General features: G+C 41.4%; 1 protein-coding gene across 1 annotated transcript in view; it reads right to left on the bottom strand.

The window, feature by feature from the left end:
- ttll12 (tubulin tyrosine ligase-like family, member 12) overlaps positions 1-22005 on the bottom strand; it is a 35928-nt gene continuing 13923 nt past the window's right edge. Inside the window, exons 6-14 of the mRNA XM_086146136.1 lie at positions 16751-16827; positions 11159-11275; positions 9180-9374; positions 8267-8378; positions 7705-7856; positions 4988-5069; positions 4600-4668; positions 2984-3122; positions 1-2373 (exon numbers count right to left, since the gene is read on the bottom strand). Coding sequence (XP_086002262.1) covers positions 2222-2373; positions 2984-3122; positions 4600-4668; positions 4988-5069; positions 7705-7856; positions 8267-8378; positions 9180-9374; positions 11159-11275; positions 16751-16827 — 1095 coding nt within the window. The 3' untranslated portion in view covers positions 1-2221. The remainder of the gene's footprint in view (positions 2374-2983; positions 3123-4599; positions 4669-4987; positions 5070-7704; positions 7857-8266; positions 8379-9179; positions 9375-11158; positions 11276-16750; positions 16828-22005) is intronic.

Genomic DNA, 22005 nt, shown 5'->3' with positions numbered 1-22005 from the left:
CTATGATACTCTAATGCAGGGATGCCAAAGTCAAATACACAGAGGGCCAAAAAAACAAATTTGTTTCAAGCCGAGGACCGGACTAGTTCAGTGTTTATTAAAACAAATTGAAGTGACTGAACATAGCCCATTGAACCAAGACCTAAATGCATAAATGAAATTGCATGCATTATGAACTGAAATGCAATATCGTGCTGCTCTATGATCATATCAATTACTGCTTTCAAATAGTAAAATGAGAAAATAAAAATAAATAAATCTGTTGTATTCTTTCTCATGGCTCCTATCTGCAATTTTCCCTGAGTCTATTAACTGAAAAATAAATATAAATAAGATACAATAAAATAAATTACAAAAATCTATGGCACACAGACAGAACAATATTTTCTTCAAAATAATCATAGGTCTTGAAGAAACAAATGAAAAAATTTAACTGAATTGAAACTAAAAATACGTTCATGCTCTGTGATGCTCAGTTGTCTGAGGCTGAGCCTGATACTTTGTGGTGTCTCATCTTTTGTACGAGTTCATCAATGTTCGGGGTCAGGCTCTGATCTGAGGAAAATCCTCAGGAAGGTGCTTATCAGTTTAGCTTCTTCAAAGAGAACAGTTTTTCACACAGGTATGTGCTGCCAAACATAGAGTGTCATTGTGACGGGTCTGTGATGAGTGCACAAGGACTCTATAAATTGCAATACTTTCTGCAAGAAAATGTATACTGTACTTTTAAATAGGATAGAAGACAAGGTCCCATCCAAAACTCTGTGTGTCACAGTCATACTGGAAGATTTATCACTGGATTACCTAGCATTTTGCTACATGCTTAGACAATGCACGACATATTTCCCAGAACATGGGAGCCATCCATGTCTGAGATGGTTGAATATTTCTGCAACTATAACAAGAGAGGTCATGCAAAATGTATTAGGTGTGATGACTGCATGTTCTTTTAGAATGTCTTTAATTTTGCTATAACTATGTGATTCTACCGCAGTAATCATCATATTTTTATTGATTATTCATTTTGATTTGTTTTGAATTGTTTTTCCTTTGGGGGACAGGGGCAATGTTTTGTTATATAAAAACTGAATAAACCTGATGGACAAAAAATCGGGGGCCTGTACACTAATAAAAGGATATTAGCAATCACTCAGCTAATAAGAGAGGAAGCTTAAGTGAGTTAAGAAAGAAATACTAAGAAAGAACAAAATGAGCCACAAAAATAAGATGTGAAACATGATGAGGCAGAAACAGGTCACAAGGCAAGACTAAAAGGAGACCCATCAGAACTACAAGACATTTAACAAGTGCAAGGTATTGGACAATTTTCTGTTACCATTCTATTTTCTGAGATTCGCTGTACTTTTCCACTTCTCTGAGACATACCCCCATTTCTATACTTTTCCATTTCTTTACCATGAGACACAATCCTATTGATGCTCTCACAGTCCTGCACTGCCTTGAAGATAGCTACTGTCTTACATTCCATTTCTATGTGTTTCAACAACTGTTTTGTGGGCAACATCATACTTCTCAATGCCTGTATTGAAAGTCTTTACTGTAGTTCTCACCATGTGTTCTCATTTTTTGAGGCATAGGTGAACTATTTCATCTATCAACCACAGCCTTTTCCCTTCCTACCCTCTCCTGACCCTGGTCTTATCCCTAACATCTTGGGGGGCTTATCCCCAAGATATTGTTGTCCCTCCTCCATAACTGATTGTTTCAGCTGACTGCTGTGAAAAGATCACCATCACCCTTTTCATATAATTTAAAGGTGTGAACCCTATATGTAGATTTTAATCATACCCATAAAGTCTATCAAAGCATATTTTCATGGCAATGTGGCTGAAAGAGACAAACAGTTGTATGGTTTCAGACCATAGAGTTGTGTGGCCTGAAACAATAGATTAATATGATTTGCTCTTTTGTCTTTTGGCGGTGTCTTCAACTGTGAGGGAGGAGGCACGGCTCTGGCTCCCCAGACATCATTTCAGACAAAACAAGCTTAGAGGGCTAGAAAGGAAACTAAATTAAAAAAATAATCTCATAACTTAGTTTAGTCCTAATGAAAAAAAGGCATACAAAAATCCACAGTTGTTTTGCGATTTATTGCCTTTTGATTTAATTTGTTTCAAAAGCTCAATTAAAGTGAGAGAAGGAAGTTGGATGTCCTTGTTGCAGCCAGTTGAGATAAACAATGCATGCTTTTTCCAGGTGATTATATAATCTTAGTGACAGGGCAGTGGTTGGGCTGGTCCAGGAAGAGTGTCTGGAATATGTGGTTATAGAAGGAGGGGTGGTACAGGCAGGCCCGGGCACAGTCTGGGCTGAAGTTCAACTCTAGAATCTGAGGCAGCATAACTCGTTCACCTGTCCAACATTTGAACACAACAAAGAAAATAATATTATTATACAGTTATAGCAAGACTGGATATTAATTATACTTTATTAATATTAACAAAATGGTTTCTCTGCAATTATTGCAACATTTCTCTGCATTTAACCCATCATGGATGAACCATGAGCAGTTGGTAGTCAGGGGACAGATTAGGGGATCAATGACTTGCTCAACAACACTTCAATAGGCTTGGAGGAGCGCAGGAATCGAATCAGGAATGTTCAATTCCAAGGACGACTTCTCTACTTCCTGAGCTAGCCACCTAATATTAAAAGTCATGAACTGACCAAGACCTCTTAAGATTATGTGTTTCTAGCATGTACTATGATTTAGATATTTTAATATTAAACATATTACATATTTGATATAATATATATTGTATATTTTATTATTATTGTCATAACAAAGACAATTAGGTGCTATACTAAGAACTTGACATGGAACCTTTAGACAAATGCTGCGAGTTCTCGTCTTTCATGAGTTTAAGACACATGAACATCAAATTTTCAGTTAAAAGAATGAAAATGATAACTCGGGATGTTTCTCAAGCCATCTAATCACTGAGGTAGATAAAATACTTGCCATTTTCATTTTTACCCCACTTAAGCATAAGGTCAACAGCGTAGATCGCTCGGGATGAGGGGTAGTCACATAGGCCATAAGGAGCTGGTCGAGATGTGGCTGCTTCGAAGAGCTCCCTGAAGGCTTTAAACAATTCTGCCTGTGAAATGCATGGTAGAGAATTTAAGGGGAAAAAAATAAAACCCAATGGAAGAACTGTGTTAAACACAAGAATGAGCATATGCAAATGAGAGAAAAAAAAGCCTTATTGCTCAGTTTTACTGTGGTTTAAACAAGTTCCACAGATACTCAGGGTAAATGGTAATTTATTGTTGTTTATTTGTGGTCAGAGCCTGAAACTTGCAGTCAGTGAGAGGTATCTGGCAGCAGAACAAGCAAGTGAAAGGTTGTGGTTAAAGAGGGGGCATGCAAGCTGGGGAGGTCACTATAGTGGGATTGTTTGCTTGTAGTTCAGCTATGTAGCTTGGGAGGGACGTTATAGGATGCTGGATTTCACTATCTAGCCTTTTTGAGGTGTCATGGGCCTAATGTAACAAAAAAATGGTGAAGAAAAGTGCCAGTTTCCCACTTGAAAATCCTAATGACATACCTCTGACTGCTATTGGTTAGGGTAAGTAATTGGTGATTTGTATTTTGTTTTGTTAGTTTGTTAGCTTGCTGATAGCTTGCTTGTTGTATTGCTTGTTAGCTTCTTTATAATCTGAATTGGGCCTCTAGATGTGTTTTACTATGGATTTTGGCACGAGGGATAATAAACTTGTCCCGTATATCAAAGAATGCTATATGAAAGTAATCATATTAATCCTTCTTCTTCTTCTCCTTTCGGCTTTTCCCTTCAGGCGTCCCCACAGTGTCAACCTTCTCTATCTTACCCTATTCCCTGTATCCTCTCACACCAACCAACTACATATTCTCTCTCACTACATCCATAAATCTTCTCTGGTCTTCCTCTAGACCTCCTGCCTGGGAGCTCCAATTCCAGCATCCGTCTACCATTATATTTACTATATTTGATTCACATATTTGGTTTTGGCACAAGTTTTACACCGGATGCTCTTCCTGACGCAACCCTCTGCATTTATCCAGGCTTGGGACTGGCTCAGGAAGACACTGGCCTGTACCCCCCTGAGTCTGCATTCTCCATAACTGATGATTGTTGTGGTGGAAAAAGGTTATGAGGTTATCTACTAATTACTGAATAGTGTATATGACTACAGCTTAAAAAGTTCATTTTGAAAACGGAAATTTTGAAGCCAATGCCTTGTGGAACTTGTTTGGAGGGCTGAAGCATGTCCAACTGTGTTGAGGGACAGGTGGACATAATATAAAGACTGAATAACTGCAATATAAACATCGATGCATGTTTTGTAGGGGGCAAATAAAATATATACTCATGAAAACAGCACAAATAAGGAGCAGGCAAAAATAAACACTGCTTAGATATACAAAACATCATTAGAAAGTCAGCCATTCAAGATGGATGAACAGTCCATATGAGAACATTTCTGAATTATCTTGGGGGAAGTTCTGGATTCCGAGAAACAAATATTTACAGAGTATGAAATTAGGTTGGCTGGCAAAGTTTTTGGGGTTCCTTGACAAGACATTTAACTTACTTCAACTTCTTTCCATGGATATTGCGGGTACTGCTTCTCAAACAAGGGAATGAACTCATCGTAGTGCACCTAGAAAAACAGAAGATGTATTTGTTAAATTCTCAGCCTCATCTTTAAAGATTTCTGCTGATCGTTTGAGAGGGCACTGAAAATGAGGGCAAACCAAGATATCTATGGAAACTTCACATGACCATGATAGAATAACGACTACAAAATCCCTTTTTGACAATTAGGGCTACAAAATGCTTCATATTCGCCTTTTCTTTGGGAATAGTGAATTGTCAGTTCAGGTCTTCTGCTATCTGACCAGCGAACAAAGGACATGTTGACAGATGACACAAACAAATAAAAACAGTAAATCAAATGGCAAGACATGCCTATGGTATACCTGCTTGAGGTCAACACCCTCGGCATAGTTCATCACTGTGAAGTGCTTTTGGTAGTCATCAAAAGTATCTAAGGAAAAAGGTCTAGATAGAGGAAACAGTGTCAAACAATTAGACATCTTTTTAACCAGATTTATAAACAATCGCAGACAGAGTAGATCAGGGAGCAATTGATATCAATCAGAGGCCATAGTACAACACATCAGACAACATTTGTTGGGAGAAAGCATTGAGGTTATGTTGCACATATTAATGGGATTTTGGCCAAAATGAGATAACCCCCATAACATGCATCAATATTTTTGTTACACAAATGTGTTCTTCACAGTGAAACACTGAAGCACTTAAAAGTACACTGACACAGACACATCTGTATTGGAGAAACACAAACTGAAGAAACTCAACTAAAGAGCCAGGGTTTTATTATGGCTGTTTATCAAAAACATAAACAAAAGTGCTAGTAACTTTCACAGCAGGAAGCTTTTTTCCTAACCAAGATTTCCCTAAGTAGAACGTCAGGTTTAAGGAGGATCTCTTATCCTTTTTCTATTTGTACCAAACCAACCTGAAACTTTATCTTTCTCTGACTGATCCTGAAATGTTCTGCTGGTGCCCCAGTATATGCCAAGTGATAATTATTATACTTGGTTGTGGCAATTATCAGGGAATGGGATAATTTACTACATTTTAAAATATATAGGTTAGGTACTTCTCCAAATTTTCACCATTTTCGCTTCTACTGTTTATACAGTCATTGAAATATTCACTACTGCCCCTCTCGAAATGGATGGAAATTCCAAGGTAGTATATGTAATCATTATTTAGAGCATAAAAAGACAAACAAACCAAAAAATATTTTGTGGCAGTCACACACAATGCCAGGAATGGAGAAAACATGGTGGGAATGGGGGCGTTAATAGTTGTGAAGAATAATTTGGGGTCAGATCATGCAGCCATGATGGGGAGAGGGTAGGGGGCTGTGGACTGGGTCTTTTAAGCTGCAATGCCTGAAATATACCTCAGGACCATTTTTGTCTAAGACAAAGAAAGTTCTTTAAGCAATTAGAATTTTGTCTTTCAAGAGAGAGAGACGGAAACACTGAGTCCAATGAGCACCAGTCCAAGAAGGACCTGAGAATCAGAGAGCATTATGTCTTTGTGAGAAAATATGAAGCGCAAATCATCCCACTGACTAACTTTTCACAACAAACCATTACCTAAATGTGTAGGGTCACCACTTATATAATTTCTACGTACTGGTGGTGTTGGTTCGAAAACCTTTTACGGGTCATGGGTAGGCTGGATGAAGTCTAAAGTTCTACTTTTTCCCTTCAACCAACCAAATCGCTCAGGATTATCATTACATTGGTGTTTATCTTTTTTAACTATCCTCTCTCTGACCTTTCTATACCTTTGTGTAAGCTTGGTCATTTTTCTGTTCAGCCCATGTTTCTTGGGAAGCGCTCCTGGCATGTACCAATCCTCTCAGGTTGTTATAATTGGGTGGGACAGTTTTTTAATGAGGCCCCTCTGACATACCTTAGTATACCGAGGCCTACACCACATTTTGATTAGATTGTATAGAGGCCCCGCTAACACATCTGATATACTGAGGCCTTATGTAAAGAAAATGTTTGCATGTTGGTTTTATGGAAAAAACATGTTTCCATGCAGAATTTGACATGACCATGTCTATGTGCACACTCAAGGTCTCACAAAATGCAAGGGTAGCTCCATAACCGTGCATTACAGCTGGCTCTGACAACATACCGTATTTTCCGCACTGTAAGGCGCACTTAAAAACCTGTAATCTTCTCAAAAAACGACAGTGCGCAGTATAATCCTGTGCGCCTTATATATGAATAATATTGAGCCACAAGAGGTCTCACAACTACGGGAAGCAGCCGCCGACTTCATTTTCTCCTATAGAAGTAGTGCGCGGTGAATGCTGGGATATATGACTGTGCGAAGCGTGCATTTTCATTTCCATTTGTGTGTGTGTGCATGTGTGTTAAGACCCCAAAACGGCTCCTTTCAAGAGACACGCTTATGACCCAGAATTTAAACTCAAGAAGATCAGTCACGCAGTGGAACATGCGAATAAAGCAGCAGCGAGAGAATTCAACATTAACAAATTAATGGTGCGGAAGTGGAGGAAGCAACAAGGTGACCTCAACAAGTAAAGAAGACCAAACATAGTTTCTGAGGAAACAAAGTGAGATGGCCACAGAGTGAGGACAAACACACAAACTTAACATCGATGATTTTAGAGGCGGTCCTTATTGGTGCTTTCATTTTATGAAAGGCTTTGAACTGTGACAAACTGGGTTGGAAATACGTTGTTTTCAACAAAGGGGGCAAAATACTGGTAAGAGCTACCGGTACTTATGGTACCGTATTGTGAATGCACTAACTTGTTTTGGGAGTGAACAGAGTTGTAAGAATGTTGGTTTGTATTCTATTAATAAAGTTTGACTGACTTATCTGACTGTTTTGTTGACATTCCCTTTGGCACAGTTCCATTCAGTGGCTGCATAATGCAACCACAGCCACTACAGTAGCTTCTATTCTATGCGCCTAATAATGTGGTGCGCCTTATATATGAAATCTTTTCTTTAACAGGCCATTCATTGAAGGAGCGCCTTATAATACGGTGTGCCTTATAGTGCAGAAAATATGGTAATTGAAATGATTAAATTGCAAATTTACTCAAATTTACCTGTTAGCAAAACGTAACCAGAAGACATTATAGGTGTAGAGGCGGAGGGGTTTCACAGAGTGCAGCATCAACATGTAGCGTATGTCAAATTTCACCATTCCAACATCCTCCCTGTTGAATAGCACTGGATCTTCAATGTATTTACATACCACCTAAGGGAAACACATACAAAAAGTATAAACAAATAGTCACAAAACAACACTCAACATTTTCTGGCTATCTTGTTGTGAATTTCTTTTAAAAATGGGAGAAAAACCAGGATTATCTGTGCAATTTTAACATCATCCTATGTATTTATTTCTTCTATTAACATTCTTTTAGGTCTATCATGATGTTGTGTCAAAGGAATGCTGTCAGATGCATTACAAAGGCCTGCCTTTGTAATGTATACATTGGTGAAACCAAACATCCTGTGGAAACATGTTCAGCCCTGTGAGAAGAATATGTGGCGTGGCTATTGGCTATTACATGGCTATTACAATGTTTATAAGTAGTAAATGGTCAAAATCAACTTCAGTCATTCTGTCATTTTGGTAAGATACTGATCTTAGTCGGTCTGTACCTTTGGAGTACTCTCTCTCTGTCGAATTATGTAGTTGAGGTTGTTGGTAATATGTGTATCCAGACCACGAGCCAAGTTCCAGGGCTTACAGATCCAGTGGTTATCCTCGCCCCTGAAGCGTCACAGAACAGTTTTACATATGGATATGTCGAATTCCTAGCATTTAAGTCAATACGTTGAGTTCAGAAAACAAACAGTATGGTGGACAAATAACTAAATGTTAACAGGAAAAAGAAATATTAAATGCCCTCCTACCTGGGTGTGTAGCATTGCCATAAAAAGATGCCATGCTCTTGTATCAAGCAGAAATATTCAGAGATATTTAAAAGCTACAACCATGGGCTCATGGACACACAAGGCATGTGAACTTTAACATACTAAGCTCTCACTAAGCTGCTGTATTTGTTCATTTTTTGATTGTATCTTGAGCTCTTGATCATATTTTGTATCACTTGCATTAGTATCACATTGCACCCTGAGTGCAGGATAAGCGGAAGATGGATCGATGGACATACTTTATTAATCCCTTGCAGGAAATTCCTTCTTTGCATTTGACCCATCATGGATGAACCATGAGCAGTTTGCTGCCATCTAGCGGTGCCAGGGGAGTTAGGGGGTCAGTGTCTTGTTCAACAACAGTTCAACACACAAGGAGGAGCTGGGAATCGAACCAGAAATGTTCGGTTCTAAGGACCATTGCTGTAACTCAAACTTTATCCTTTATCAAGGTTTTGTTATCATGGAGCTCAGTTTTTCTTGCCAATACCTGCCATTTGCAACATTTAAACACTATGAATGGGCTAACCAACAGATCGTTTTTTTCAAGGATTATTGTACGTGTCTTCCATTATACTGAGATACTTGTTTCCATGACACTGAGATGCTTAGTTATGACTAAAATCATTAAACCTACCTCTGTTGTCTCAGTTGAAAATGCCTGATGAACTGTGGCAGCTCAGTCTGGAGGTTTAGGGTCTCTGGTAACCAATAAGGCGCAGTACCACCATTTACTCGTCGGGCGACAGCAGCAAGGCAGTCTTTGACAGTGATGACACTCTCGCAAGGAAATTGGTTGAGCATTACATGAGGTCGTTCCTCACTTAGCTTCCTGTTGGAGAAGATTATTTACATTAACCAAATTATCTAACAAAGAGATATATACAGACAAGGGAGCTCACATGTGAAGGCTTGCAACGCTTTCATGCTGAAAAGAATTTGAGAAAGTATGTCTGCCAAGAAATTTACAGACTTGGAATTTATCACAGCTGTATTAAAATGTAGAATTAAAATGTAGCATTTGGACCATTTATCCACATAAAAATTGCAAAAACACCAGATACATACAAAAAAATAATCTAATGGAATGTGAATCTGATGTATATGCACCAGCAGTGGAGACTTGCACTGCCAAGTGGATGTCAGTGCGCCACATAACCTAGCACTCATGAAGGTTAACCCCTTTCTTATGATATCAACAGAGGAAATGTATCTGTTTTAATTGAATATATGTTGTGAAAATCATTTTAAGGTATATGTGGGGGAATTGGGCTTTGTTTTGTTGTTGGGTAGTAAATTATAACTGATAAAACGTATGAAGAAATACTATTTTCAAATTCTTCTGGACTCCAAATTATTGAGGGGAACATATTCTGGTCTACAAAGGACAGTTTCAGTACTTTGTAGCTTGGAGGTGTCAAACTACAGTTTGTGAGGCAGTATGCACATACTCATGGCAGGCCTAACTTAATTCATATTGATATGATATACTTTCCTGCACAAATAGCGGTGGCTATGAAAAAAGAAAAAAGATAAGACAGTAATGATGCCAATAAAACTAACTGAAGTGCAAGGGAAAAATGAGCTTGACCTAACAAAAATATAAAGTGAAGAAGGCATGAATAGTCATGCCCTCTGGCCCTTACACACCCATGTTTTTATTAATTAAATTAATTACATCTTACTGTACTTTAATCCCTTGAGGGAAATTTCTGCATTTGCATGGGATGAACCATGAGCAGTTGGCTGCCGTCTAGCAGGGCCAGGGGAGCAGTTAGGGGTTCACTGTCTTACTCAACGACACTTTGACAAACTAGGAGGAGCCAGGAATGTTCAGACCCAAAGGCGATCGTTCTCTCCCTGTAGACAAAGGAGTTTTTCAGTGGAAGGACTTGGGCTTGTACTCCATGAAGGATAAAGTTCTCTGGACTCCACTCTGATGGACCCTGGGGCTCATTGGACTCAGCATTCTCACTTTGAAAAAATCTGAAACAATCTCTCCAAAAGGGCAGACTTAGGTACGACAAATAGGTGGAGAAAGTGTCCGGCGGGGCCCTGACAACTTGGTCTGTCCAAAAAGCGGGGCTGACCCTCTCCCTCGACCGGCAGACAGATCCTCCCAGTCCTGACTCCCCCCCCACCCCACCCCAAAAATAACTTCATCATTACTGGGGAAATGCGGGGTCACCCTGGTCTGGTACAGTCAACCACAAAGGCTCCAAACAGAAAAGCCAATCTACTAGTAGTATAAGTGCTAACATGACAATGGCAACAAGTGACCAGGACCATTAGATGGTCCTTGATGGAATTATCTAAAATATATTGAATCTATTCAAGCTTAAAAGGATGATTTTTATCAAAATCTCTTGATTATACATGTCACATTGAAAATGTTGCAAACCTAAATTTTTATATGTTGTTAAGAAATATAAATGCAAAGTCTCAAATACAACAAAAAATCTTTACTGAGTGGAGCTAAATGCTGATCTTTATTATTCAAGATGAAACTTTGTTTATCTGATAAAACTTCTTGAAAGGTAAGACTCAAGCCAATAGCGTGATGCTGCTTTGTGCTTTTAGTGTGTGTGTACATGCGGTCACTGATGTATTTCTGACCTATAGTCTTTGATGTGATTGTAGCTCCAAATGATGTCGGCCTCCTCCTCGTTCTCGGTCAGCTCAAATGAGGGATGTGTCAGGTAGTCGGTCACTTGAGATAATTCAGTATAGACCCTGGTAACAAACATAAGAGGGGTGAGAGGATATTATCTTAAGCAAAATCATTACATGAAAAAAGCAATTAACCAATACTTTTTCAAGCACAATATACTTGTTTATTTCTATTTTGTACATAACTATTAATCACATCAGATAGCGTTTTATCCAAATTAAAATTCTAGAATCAGCCAAGATGGAAAATTACGAGAAAATTCCCTGTATGTGTGTCCCTGTTTACATAGAGCAGCCGTGAACAATCTGACCTTGGTGACCTCGATGTGAAACTACAAGGCACTGACATGAAGCAACAGTTGTGACAGGATGACTCCTTGTCTAGAAGACCTTTTGGGAAGATAACCCCTCCACAGGACAGGTATGCTTGGCTCACTCCATGTCCATGCATCATCCACATCCTCTGTGTGGATGAGTCATTCCAAGACATGAATTTTCTACATGTCTGGAGAGAACGACGCTAGGATGAGACAAAAAAGGCTCTGTAAATCTCTAAGAATTCTGTTTTGTGATACTGATCCTGTCTTTCCTCAAACCTATCAGACTCTGTCCTGGACCTTTTACAGTTTGTTGATGATGCCATCAACCTCAGGCTTCACCACATACAGTGGGGCAAGTAAGTATTTAGTCAGCCACCAATTGTGCTAGTTCTCCCACTTAAAGATGATAGAGGCCTGTAATTTTCATCATAGGTACACTTAAACCATGAAAGACAGAATGGGGGGAAAAGTCCAGAAAATCACATTGTCCGATTTTTGAATAATTTATTTGCAAGCTATGGTGGAAAATAAGTACCCTAATTTCCGGACAATTGAGCGCACCTCAATATAAGCCGCACCGGCTAGCCGATCGCTATCTCGGGCTTCCTCCTGCGCACTAAAACCGTCAAAGTCGTCTTCTTCGGTGTCAGAGTTGAACGGACTCAGAATTTCTCGGTCATTTCATCAGTCCGATGTGACGAGGATAAATGTTTTAGCGACGAGAATCTCATTAGCCCCCCCCCCCCCCCCCCCAAAAAAGTCCATATATTAGCCGCAGCGTTGTTTACGAGAAAAAAGTTGCTGCTTATCGTCCGAAAATTACGGTATTTGGTCAACAACAAAAGTTCATCTCAATTTTTCCAACTCCCTCCAAAGCTTTTCTATGGGGTTGAGATCTTGAGACTGGCTAGGCCACTCCAGGACCTTGAAATCTTTCTAACGAAGCCACTGATTTGTGTCCTGGGTGGTGTATTTGGGATCGTTGACATGCTGAAAGACCCAGTCACGTTTCATCTTCAATGCCCTTGCTGATGGAGGGAGGATTTCGCACAAAATCTCATGATACATGGCCCCATTCTTTCTTTCCTATACACAGATCAGTCGTCCTGGTCCCTTTGCAGAAAAACAGCCTCAAAGCATGAGGTTTCCACCTCCATGCTTCATAGTAGGTATGGTGTTATTTGGATGCAGCTCAGCATTCTTTCTCTTCCAAACATTTTAATGCCTAAAAGTTCTATTTTCGTTTCATCGGACCATAGGACATTCAGTCGTCCTGGTTCCTTTGCAGCAAAACAGCCCCAAAGCATGTTTCCACCCCCATGCTGGCGCTGCAGGATTTGAGTCGCTAGCGGCGTAGTGCGTTACTGATGGTAGCCTTTGTTACTTTGGTCTCAGCTCTCTGCAGGTCATTCACTAGGTCACCCCGCGTGGTTCCAGGATTTTTGCTCACCACTCTTTCAATCCTTTTGATCCTGCAGGGTGAGATCTTACGTGGAGCCCCAGATCGAGGGAGATTATCAGTCTTATTTGTTTTCCATTTTCTAATAATTGCTCCCATAGTTGATTTCTTCACACCAAGCTGCTTACCTATTGCAGATTTAGTCTTCCCAGCATGGTGAGGGTCTATGATTTGGTTTTTGGTTTACTTTGACAGCCCTTTGATCTTGGCCATAGTGGAGTTTGAAGTGTGACTGTTTGAGGTTGTGAAGAGGTTTCTTTTACGGTGATAACCAGTTCAAACAAGTGCCATTAATATAGGTAACGTGTGGAGGACAGAGGAGCCTCTTTAAGAAGAAGTTACAGGTCTGTGAGAGCCAAAAATCTTGCTTGTTTGTAGGTGACCAAATACTTAATTTACCAAGGAATTTACCAATTAATTAATCAAAAATCCTACAATGTGATTTCCTGTATTCTTTCCCCCCATTCTGTCTCTCATAGTTGAAGTATACCTGTGATGAAAATTACAGGCCTCTCTCATCTTTTTAAGTGGAGAACTTGCATAACTGGTGGCTGATTAAATTCTTTTCTGGCTCACTTTTCTGGTCCAGCACCTGGACCAGCTGAATTCCTACGTCAGGGCCCATGTTGTAGATTATAGCTCGGCTTTCAACTCCATCCTCCAAGGCCATCTGCACACCAAACTGCTACAGCTGCAGGTACCCCTACCCATCGTTGTGTGGATTACAGGCTTCCTTACCAACAAGGAGCAACAAGTTCCATCAGAGAAGCATCAGAGGCTTAGATGGCGGCATGGACTAACGCAGCTCCTTGAGTCACCAGGCGACTGATGTTTATTACTCTGTTTTTTCCATTCTTTCTCGATTCGATTTCTGTTGTGGACGCACTAAACCAGTATGGAAGGACCAAACTGTTGGGAATTAGGAACTAACCCCTGACCCCACTTATTTCCTAAACCAGACTTCATCCCACCATTCCCCAGCGTGGCCTAGGAGATGAAGGATGCACCTCAACAAAAACGGGGCAAGCTGAACAGGCGGCGGGCTAGGCCGCTAATCCACACAGACCAGCTCTGCCCTGTCTCCTCCTTGCGAACGTCAGGTTGCTCACCAACAAAATGGATGAGATTCCACTGAGGACCATCTCATGGACGTTTGAGAGCTGTGTGGTGATCTTCACTGAAACCTGGTTGGACGACAACATCCCCGACACCACACTGGAGCTGGCAGGGTGCTCTCTGATCCATGTTGACAGGACTCCAGCCTCAGGCAAGTCCAAGGAACTTGTGGTGCACTGTTACAAAAATTATTCGAAAATTGTGCTCCCCTGAATTGGAATACCTTGCGGTGAAATTACAGTTTAAAATGGTCAGAGAATTCAGCTCCTTTATTATTGTAGCAGCCTATATACTGCTGTGAGCTAACGCTTAAGTAGTACAGGAGAAGCTCTATTGCCTGATCAGCAGCAAGGAGGCTGCTGTGATCTTAGCAGGTGACTTCAATCATGTAGAGTTAAAAGCTGTGCTCCCAAAATTTCATAAATACATAAAGTTTCCAACAAGGGATAATAATATACTAGACCAGGTACACTGCAACATTCCATGTGCATACAAGGCTGCAGTAGACTCTCACCTTGGAATGTCAGATAACATCTCTGTAGAATTGATCCTTGATTACAAAACACATCTGCAAGTCCAAACCCATCATCACAGCCATCCAGGTCTGGACTGAGGAAGCCTCCTCAGCCCTACAAGACTGCTTCGAACACACAGACAGAGGGTATTCGAAGAGGGCACTGATCTTGAGGAATACACATTGGTTGTCTTTTCCTATGCTTATTTCTGCATCAACGCTGTCCTACCCACAAAGACTGTCTTTCCCAACCAAAAGCTGTGGATGGACAGCCCAGTGAGGCAGAGAGCAGGCGACAGGCTGGCGTACAGCAGGGTCTAGAGGGATCTGAGAAAGGGCATACAGCTGTCAAAAAACAGACAGACAACACACAAAGGACAACTTCAACAACAATGACCCACACCAAATGTGGAGAGGCATCGAGGTCATGACTGACTACAAAGGCAGTGGCCAGCAGGTCAGCCATGACCCCTGAACAGCTTCTTTGCTCGCTCACCGCAGGGCTGCGCACTCAGCCCGGTCTTCTTCATCCTCTTCATGCACAACTGTCTTGCCATTCACTCCACAAACAACATCATCATCAAGTGAGGATAACACCCTGTTGGGTCTCATATCAGACAATGAGGGGACCCACTAAAGAGATCCAGCACCTAAACTCAGTGGTGCTCAAACAATAATGTCATCCTAAACAAAAGCAAGACCAGGGAGATGGTCGTGGATTACCGGAGGTTCGGCAGAATGGCACATGCTCCTCTCCACATAAATGGGGATACAGTGGGGCACGTTGACAGCTTCAGGTTCCTGGGCATCCACATCTCATGTGACCTAATCTGGGACGCGAATACCTCACACCTGGTAAAGAAAGCCAAGCAACGAATCTTCTTCCTAAGGAAGCTTAAGCGAGCTGGAATCTCCTCTCAGATGCTCATCAACTTCTACAGATCAACGATAGAAAGCATCCTCTGTCGCTATAGCATGGTCTGGTGGCTGCATGGCACGAAACAGAAAGGAGTTGGCCCAGGTGGTGAGAACAGCACGATGCATTGTGGGCTGCCTCTTCCTGGATCTGGGATCTATCTACGATGCCGGGATGCAGATGTAGGCTAAGAACATTGCAATGGATCCCACCCAACCTGTCAACAGCCTGTTGGTGCCACTCCTATCAGGAAAGCGATACAGGACAATCAATACCCACACATGTCGACTGAAAAACAGTTTTTATCCAAGAGCTGAAAAAGCAATCTCTCCCCCAAACCCTCTTCCCCTTGCAAACCTGTTAAAAAACATGTTCATTTCATTGGCTTCCTGTAAGTCTCCTTCCAACCCCCGGACACACTTTTTTTCATGGGCAGTGATGGTTCTTAGACCAGAGTTTGCTCTCCAACGTCCTCCTGTATGATTCCTTACCCACTGCAATCTTTTCCCTCAGTTCATTTTGCACCATCTTCAATTCCTCTTTGTCACCTTTCCTGAATGCCACCTTTTTCCTGTTCAGTGTTGCCTTTACCTCCTTTGTCAACCATGGTTTATTGTGGGGGAAGAAACATATGGTTTTAGTGGGGATTATACTATCTGTACAGAAGTTAATGTGATCAGTTATGCAATCTGTAAGTCCATCTATATTCTCCCCATGTGCATCATAGACAAAGTCTCAGTCAGTCACCTCAAAGCAGCCGTTTAGGGCCTCCTCAGCCTCCTGCGACCACCTTCGCACCAATCTAGTGGTCAGAGGTTGCTGCTGCACTGCAGGAATATAGAGAGGCTTCAGGTGGACCAGGTTGTGATCTGACCAGCCTGGGGGGGTTGGGAGCTATAGCACTGTATACGTCTTTAACTTTTGCATTCAGGAGATCCAGGGTTTTATCCTCTCTGGTTTTACAGTCTACAAACTGTTTAAAAGTTGGAAAGGTTGTTTCAAGGGGGACATCGTTGAAGTCCCCGGTGATCGCCTCAAAGGCAATGAGGGGCAGAGTCTGTAGACTCCCAGTCCCAGCGGTGATGAGTCAGTTTAGAGAGTCTTCTACACTCCAAATATTTTTGAGTGTGTTTTAATGTTTTGGCATTAGAGATCCAGGGGCCAATTACGGCCGAGATATGGTGTTTATTGTTACAGAACAAGAAGTACTTACTTGAAGACTCTGCCCTTGGCCACAGCATTCGTTTGGATTTCAAGAGGAAGCTGCTCTTTATTCTCCCGTAAAATCGTCTGACCAAAGAACAGGAGACAAACAAAACAATGTGAAGATGAATAGGAATGATTTCTTTAATTAACAGTGGAAAATGGAATAGTATAGTTTGTTAAAAATGCTGTTCATTATTTTTGCAAAAGGTGCTTTCAAATAATTATTGGGTCTCTGCTGGGGAAATGTCAAAGCACTGAAAATTAGTATCAAACTTTCAAGTATTCTTGTGAAAAAAACATACCAAATGATGGTGCACTGAAATCAAACCCATGTCATATTCAGAAAATGAGAAAGAATAAAAGGATATTCATAAGAACATGGGCAATGGCCTCCTTGTGTTGGTCCCGAGTCCTGATCAATCCACATCGTTGTGCGAGGAAGAGCATCAAACTTAAAACCTATGCCAAACTAATTAAGAATCACATCTATAACTTCCATACTGAATTAGTCAAGGGCTAGGTTAATAGCAACCACTGCTGGTGCTGATGGAAATTGGGCTACTGTGGGTTGAAGAAAGAAAGGAGGGAGGTGTGTATATTAGGAAAAGGGAGGAAAGGAAAGTCTAGAACTAAGGTAGGTACACTGTCAGGAAAAACTGGAGACTTGGTTGACTTGATTTAGAGAATAAAAATTGATATACTGTGTGTGAAGGAGACTTAGTGAAAAGGTAGCAAGGCTTAGGAAGCTTAGGAACAGGATTTACGTTGTTCTGTTGTGGAATCTATTGGAAGAGAGATTGAGTAGGAGTTATTTTGATGGAGGAATCTGTTGGCAATGTTCTGGAAGGAAAAAATGTGAATAATACAGTGATGAGCCTGACACTAGAATTCAATGAGTGATTTTCAATGTTATTGGTGGTTACACCCCAGAGGTAGGATGAGTTGGATGAAGTTGAATTGAGTTAGATGACTGCAGAATTTTATTGGTAACCTCCCTTTTTCAAAAGGAGGCACAGTGAATACATACTTCCAGAATAGGCAGGGACATCGGGTGACTTTTAAAAGATAGGAGCACACAGTTGGACTATATCTTCTATAGATTATGTAATCTGAAGGACATCAATAAGTATTGCCAAGTGACAGTGTAGCCAGACAGAGTAGGATGGTGGCATGTGAGATGGCTCTGGTGGCAAGGAAGATGAAGACAAAGGAAGAGTAGAGGGCAAAGTGTTGGAAGCTGAAAAGCAGAAGCGTTGTATGGTTTACAGGGAGGTGTCGAAACAGGCTTTGTGTGATCAGGAGGAGGTTACAGATGACTGGACCACTGCAGCTCATGTGATCAGGAAGACAAGTCGGAGAGTACTTCCTGTATCACCTGGATAAGGTGACAGTGGAATGAGGAATTGCAGACACGTATATAGAGAAAGAGGTTGGAAGAAGAAGTTGAACACTGAGGGAGTACTGAAAGGAGTAGACAGGGGTTGGGGTGATGCAGTACAAGGTGAAGGTAGATGTGGCAAAGGCAAAACAAAGGATGTACGATAACTTGTATGCTCGGCTGGACAGTACGGAAGAAACACATACTAAATTTTGTTTCTGAACTGCCTCCTTGCAAGACAACGCATTGTAGAGCTCTCAAAACTGCAATCACAATATTTAAGTTGTTTGGATAACATTTTCTTTCTATAAATGTGTAAATGTGTTACCTTTTTTTCTGGTGAATGTTTCTGATGTAGAGTAGCAATACAGGTATATAGCCATATTTTAACCACTTTGCCACCACTTTTATTTTCATTGTTTCTTTTAAATCTGTATTTTGAGTATATGTATGGTGTTCTTGACTGTTGAGTGAGGCATATTAAATTAAATGTATAATTTATTTTAGTACCTTATTGCATTTTGCTTTGAGACAATTTGTCTCAAAAGCACATCCCCCACAGCACAGTCAGGCTCCTTTATGTAGACTTCTCAGCCTTTACTACCCTGCTACCTCATATGCTCGCTGATCACCTGTTTCAATCTCAACCACTGACTCATCCTGTGGATCATCCGCTTCCTCACTAACAGGTTGCAGAGGATAATGGTTGACAAAAATTTCTCTGACAACCTTGTCGCCTCCACCAGCTCACCACAGGGCTGCATTCCAACCCCCCTGCACTTCATCCTTTACATAGATGACTGCGGGCCATCCAGCTAAACTGCAACCTGGAGAAATTTGCAGATGACACCATTCTGCTGTCCTTGCTGTCTGGCCCCTCACACCGCCACAGTTCAATTCTTCAGGACATTGTGCACTGTCAGAAGCCACCTGGCTCGAGCTGAACGTGAGTAAGACCAAGGACATCATGATGAGCTTCCACAGCAGGCAGAGGCACCCACCACCACCATCCAGGGGGCAACTAATGAAAATCATGAAAGAGTAAACACCTGGGCATTGTCTTTGAGAGCCCCCTGAGGTTTTCATCAAACACAGAGGAGATCCTCAGTAAAGGTCATCAGCGGCAGCATCCGCTTAGGAAGCTGAGGTCATTTGACTAGAGCAGAACCAACCACAACATATTCTATCATTCCCTCATTGGGAGTATAATTCCCCTTAACCTGTTGGTCAATCACACTGCAAGATAGTAACTGCTGAGTAGTCAAGACCAAGGTCTGCTCCAAAATATTTGGCCACTCTGTCAATTCTCTCTTCCGATCTGCAAACCTTATAACATCTGGCAGGATTCTACAGGATCCATCCCACATCCTGTTCCTGACATTTGACTGGCTCCCCTAAGAACACAGACTCCACTGCTCAGGTTCCAACACCTCCGGAAACACCCTCGCCACCCCACCCTACACCTTAAGTATATTGTTGTTTATGTTAGATTTATATACTGCCTCTTCTTTCGGCTTTTCCCTTCAGGTCTCCTCACAGCGAATCAACTTTCTCCGTCTAACCCTATTCTCTGTATCCTCCTCTCTCACACCAACTACCTGGCAACTACCTGCATACAGAAAGAAGGAGATGGGAATCGAACTATAGTGAGGCAAATAAGTATTTTCAGTAGTCAGCCACAAATTTGTGCAAGTTCCCCCCACTTAAAAAGACTGTCAGAGAGGCCTGCAATTTTCCATCATTGGTACACTTCAACTACAAGGGACAGAATGAGAATAAAAAAGAATCAAGAAAATCACTTTGTCTGATTTTTAAATAATTCATTTGCAAATTATGGTTGAAAATAAGTATTTGGTCAATAATGGAAGTTCATCTCAATACTTTGTCATATACCCTTTGTTTGCAATGACAGAGGGCAAATGTTTTCTGAAAGTCTTCATACTGTTGCTGGTATTATGGCTCACTCCTACTTGCAGACCTCCTCTAGAGCAGTAATGTCACTCGACAACATAGACTTTCAACTCCTTCCAAAGATTTTCAATGGGATTGAGCTCTGGAGACTGACGAGGCCAATCCAAGACCTTGAAATCGGTCCTTTGAAGCCACTCCTTCATTTCCCAGGCGTTTTTTTTTTTTTTGGGATCGTTGTCATGCTGAAAGACCCAGCCACGTTTCATCTTCAATGCCATTGCTGATGGAAGGAGGTTTTCACTCAAAATCACACGATACATGGCCCTGTTCTTTCTGTCCTTAACGGATCAGTTGTCCAGGTCCCTTTGCAGCAAAACAGCCCCAAAGCCTGTTTCCACCCCCACGCTTCACAGTAGGTATGGTGTTATTTGGATGCAACTTATCATTCATTCTCCTCTAAACACGACAACTTGAGTTTTTACCAAAAAGTTCTATTTTGGTATCATCTGACTATAGGACATTCTCCCAATCCTCTTCTGGACCAAACATATTCCCCCTGTCAACTTCAGACGGGCCTGGACATGCACTGGCTTAAGCAGGGGGAAACATCTGCCACTCCAAGATTTGAGTCCCTGGTGGTGTACTGCATTACTGATGGTAGCCTTTGTTACTTTGGTCTCAGGTCTCTGCAGGTCATTTACTAGGTCCCCCTAGGTGGTTCTGGGATTTTCGCTCACCGTTCTTGTGATCATTTTGACCCCACGGGGTGAGATCTTACATGGAGCCCCAGATTGAGGGAGATTATCAGTGGTCTTGTATGTCTTCCATTTTATAATAATTGCTCCAAAAGTTGATTTCTTCACACCAAGCTGCTTACCTATTGCAGATTCAGTCTTCCCAGTGTGGTCCAGGTCTACAATTTGGTTTCTGGTGTCCTTTGACTGCTCTTTGGTCTTAGCCATAGAGGGGTTTGATGTGTGACTGTGTGACGTTGTGGAAAGGTGTCTTTTATACTGATAATCAGTTCAAACAGGTGCCATTAATACAATTAATGTGTGGAGGACAGAGTAGCCTCTTAAAGAAGTTACAGGTCTGTGAGAGCCAGAAATCTTGCCTGTTTGTAGATGACCAAATACTTATTTTACCAGGAAATCTACCAATTAAATCATTAAAAATCCTACAATGTGATTTTCAGCTTTTTTTTTTCCCTCATTCTCTCTCTCATAGTTGAAGCGTACCGTATTTTCCGCACTATAAGGTGCACCTAAAAGCCTTCAATCTTCTCAAAAACCGACAGTGAGCCTTGTAATCCGGTGCACGTTATATATGGATCAATATTGGGCCGCAAGAGGTCTCGCAACTAGCAGAGAAGTAGAAGCAGCCGCCGACTCCATTTTCTACCCTAGAAGAAGTAGCGCTGGTGCATGCTGGGATATATGACTGCACGAAGCATGTATTTTCATTTCCATTTGTGTGTGTGTGCACGTGTGTTTGTGTGTGCGTATTGCCTTAGCAGCAGCGGTAAAAACAGTAGAGGGGAATTCCAGTCCCACGCCACTTGTGTGTGTATAAAGACCCCAAAATGGCAACTTTCAAGAGACACACTTACGACGCAGAGTTTGAAAGCAAGGCGATCGGTCACACAATAGAACACGGGAATAGAGCAGCAGCGAGAGAATTCAACATGAATGAGTCAATTGTAGGGAGGTGGAGGAAGAAACAAGATGACCTGGGCCAAATAAAGAAGAGTAAACAGAGTTGCTGAGGGAACAAAGCGAGATAGCTAGTTAGTGGACAAACTTGAACAGAGAGCAAGCAGAAGTGTCACCACGGTCACTATTCGTATGAAGGCAACCGCGCTAGCTAGCAGCATGAACATCAATGAATTTAGAGGCAGTCCTTGGCGCTTTCGTTTTATGAAAATGCTTTGTACTGTGACAAATGGAGTGGGGAGTTTTTTTCAATGAAGGCGC

The sequence above is a fragment of the Fistularia commersonii genome, chromosome 5, assembly GCF_037954325.1.
Source record: "Fistularia commersonii isolate RoL2024-O1a breed Wild chromosome 5, RoL_Fcom_v1.0, whole genome shotgun sequence".
Taxonomy (NCBI): Eukaryota; Metazoa; Chordata; class Actinopteri; order Syngnathiformes; family Fistulariidae; genus Fistularia; species Fistularia commersonii.
This window is presented reverse-complemented; position numbering and strand designations above follow the sequence as displayed.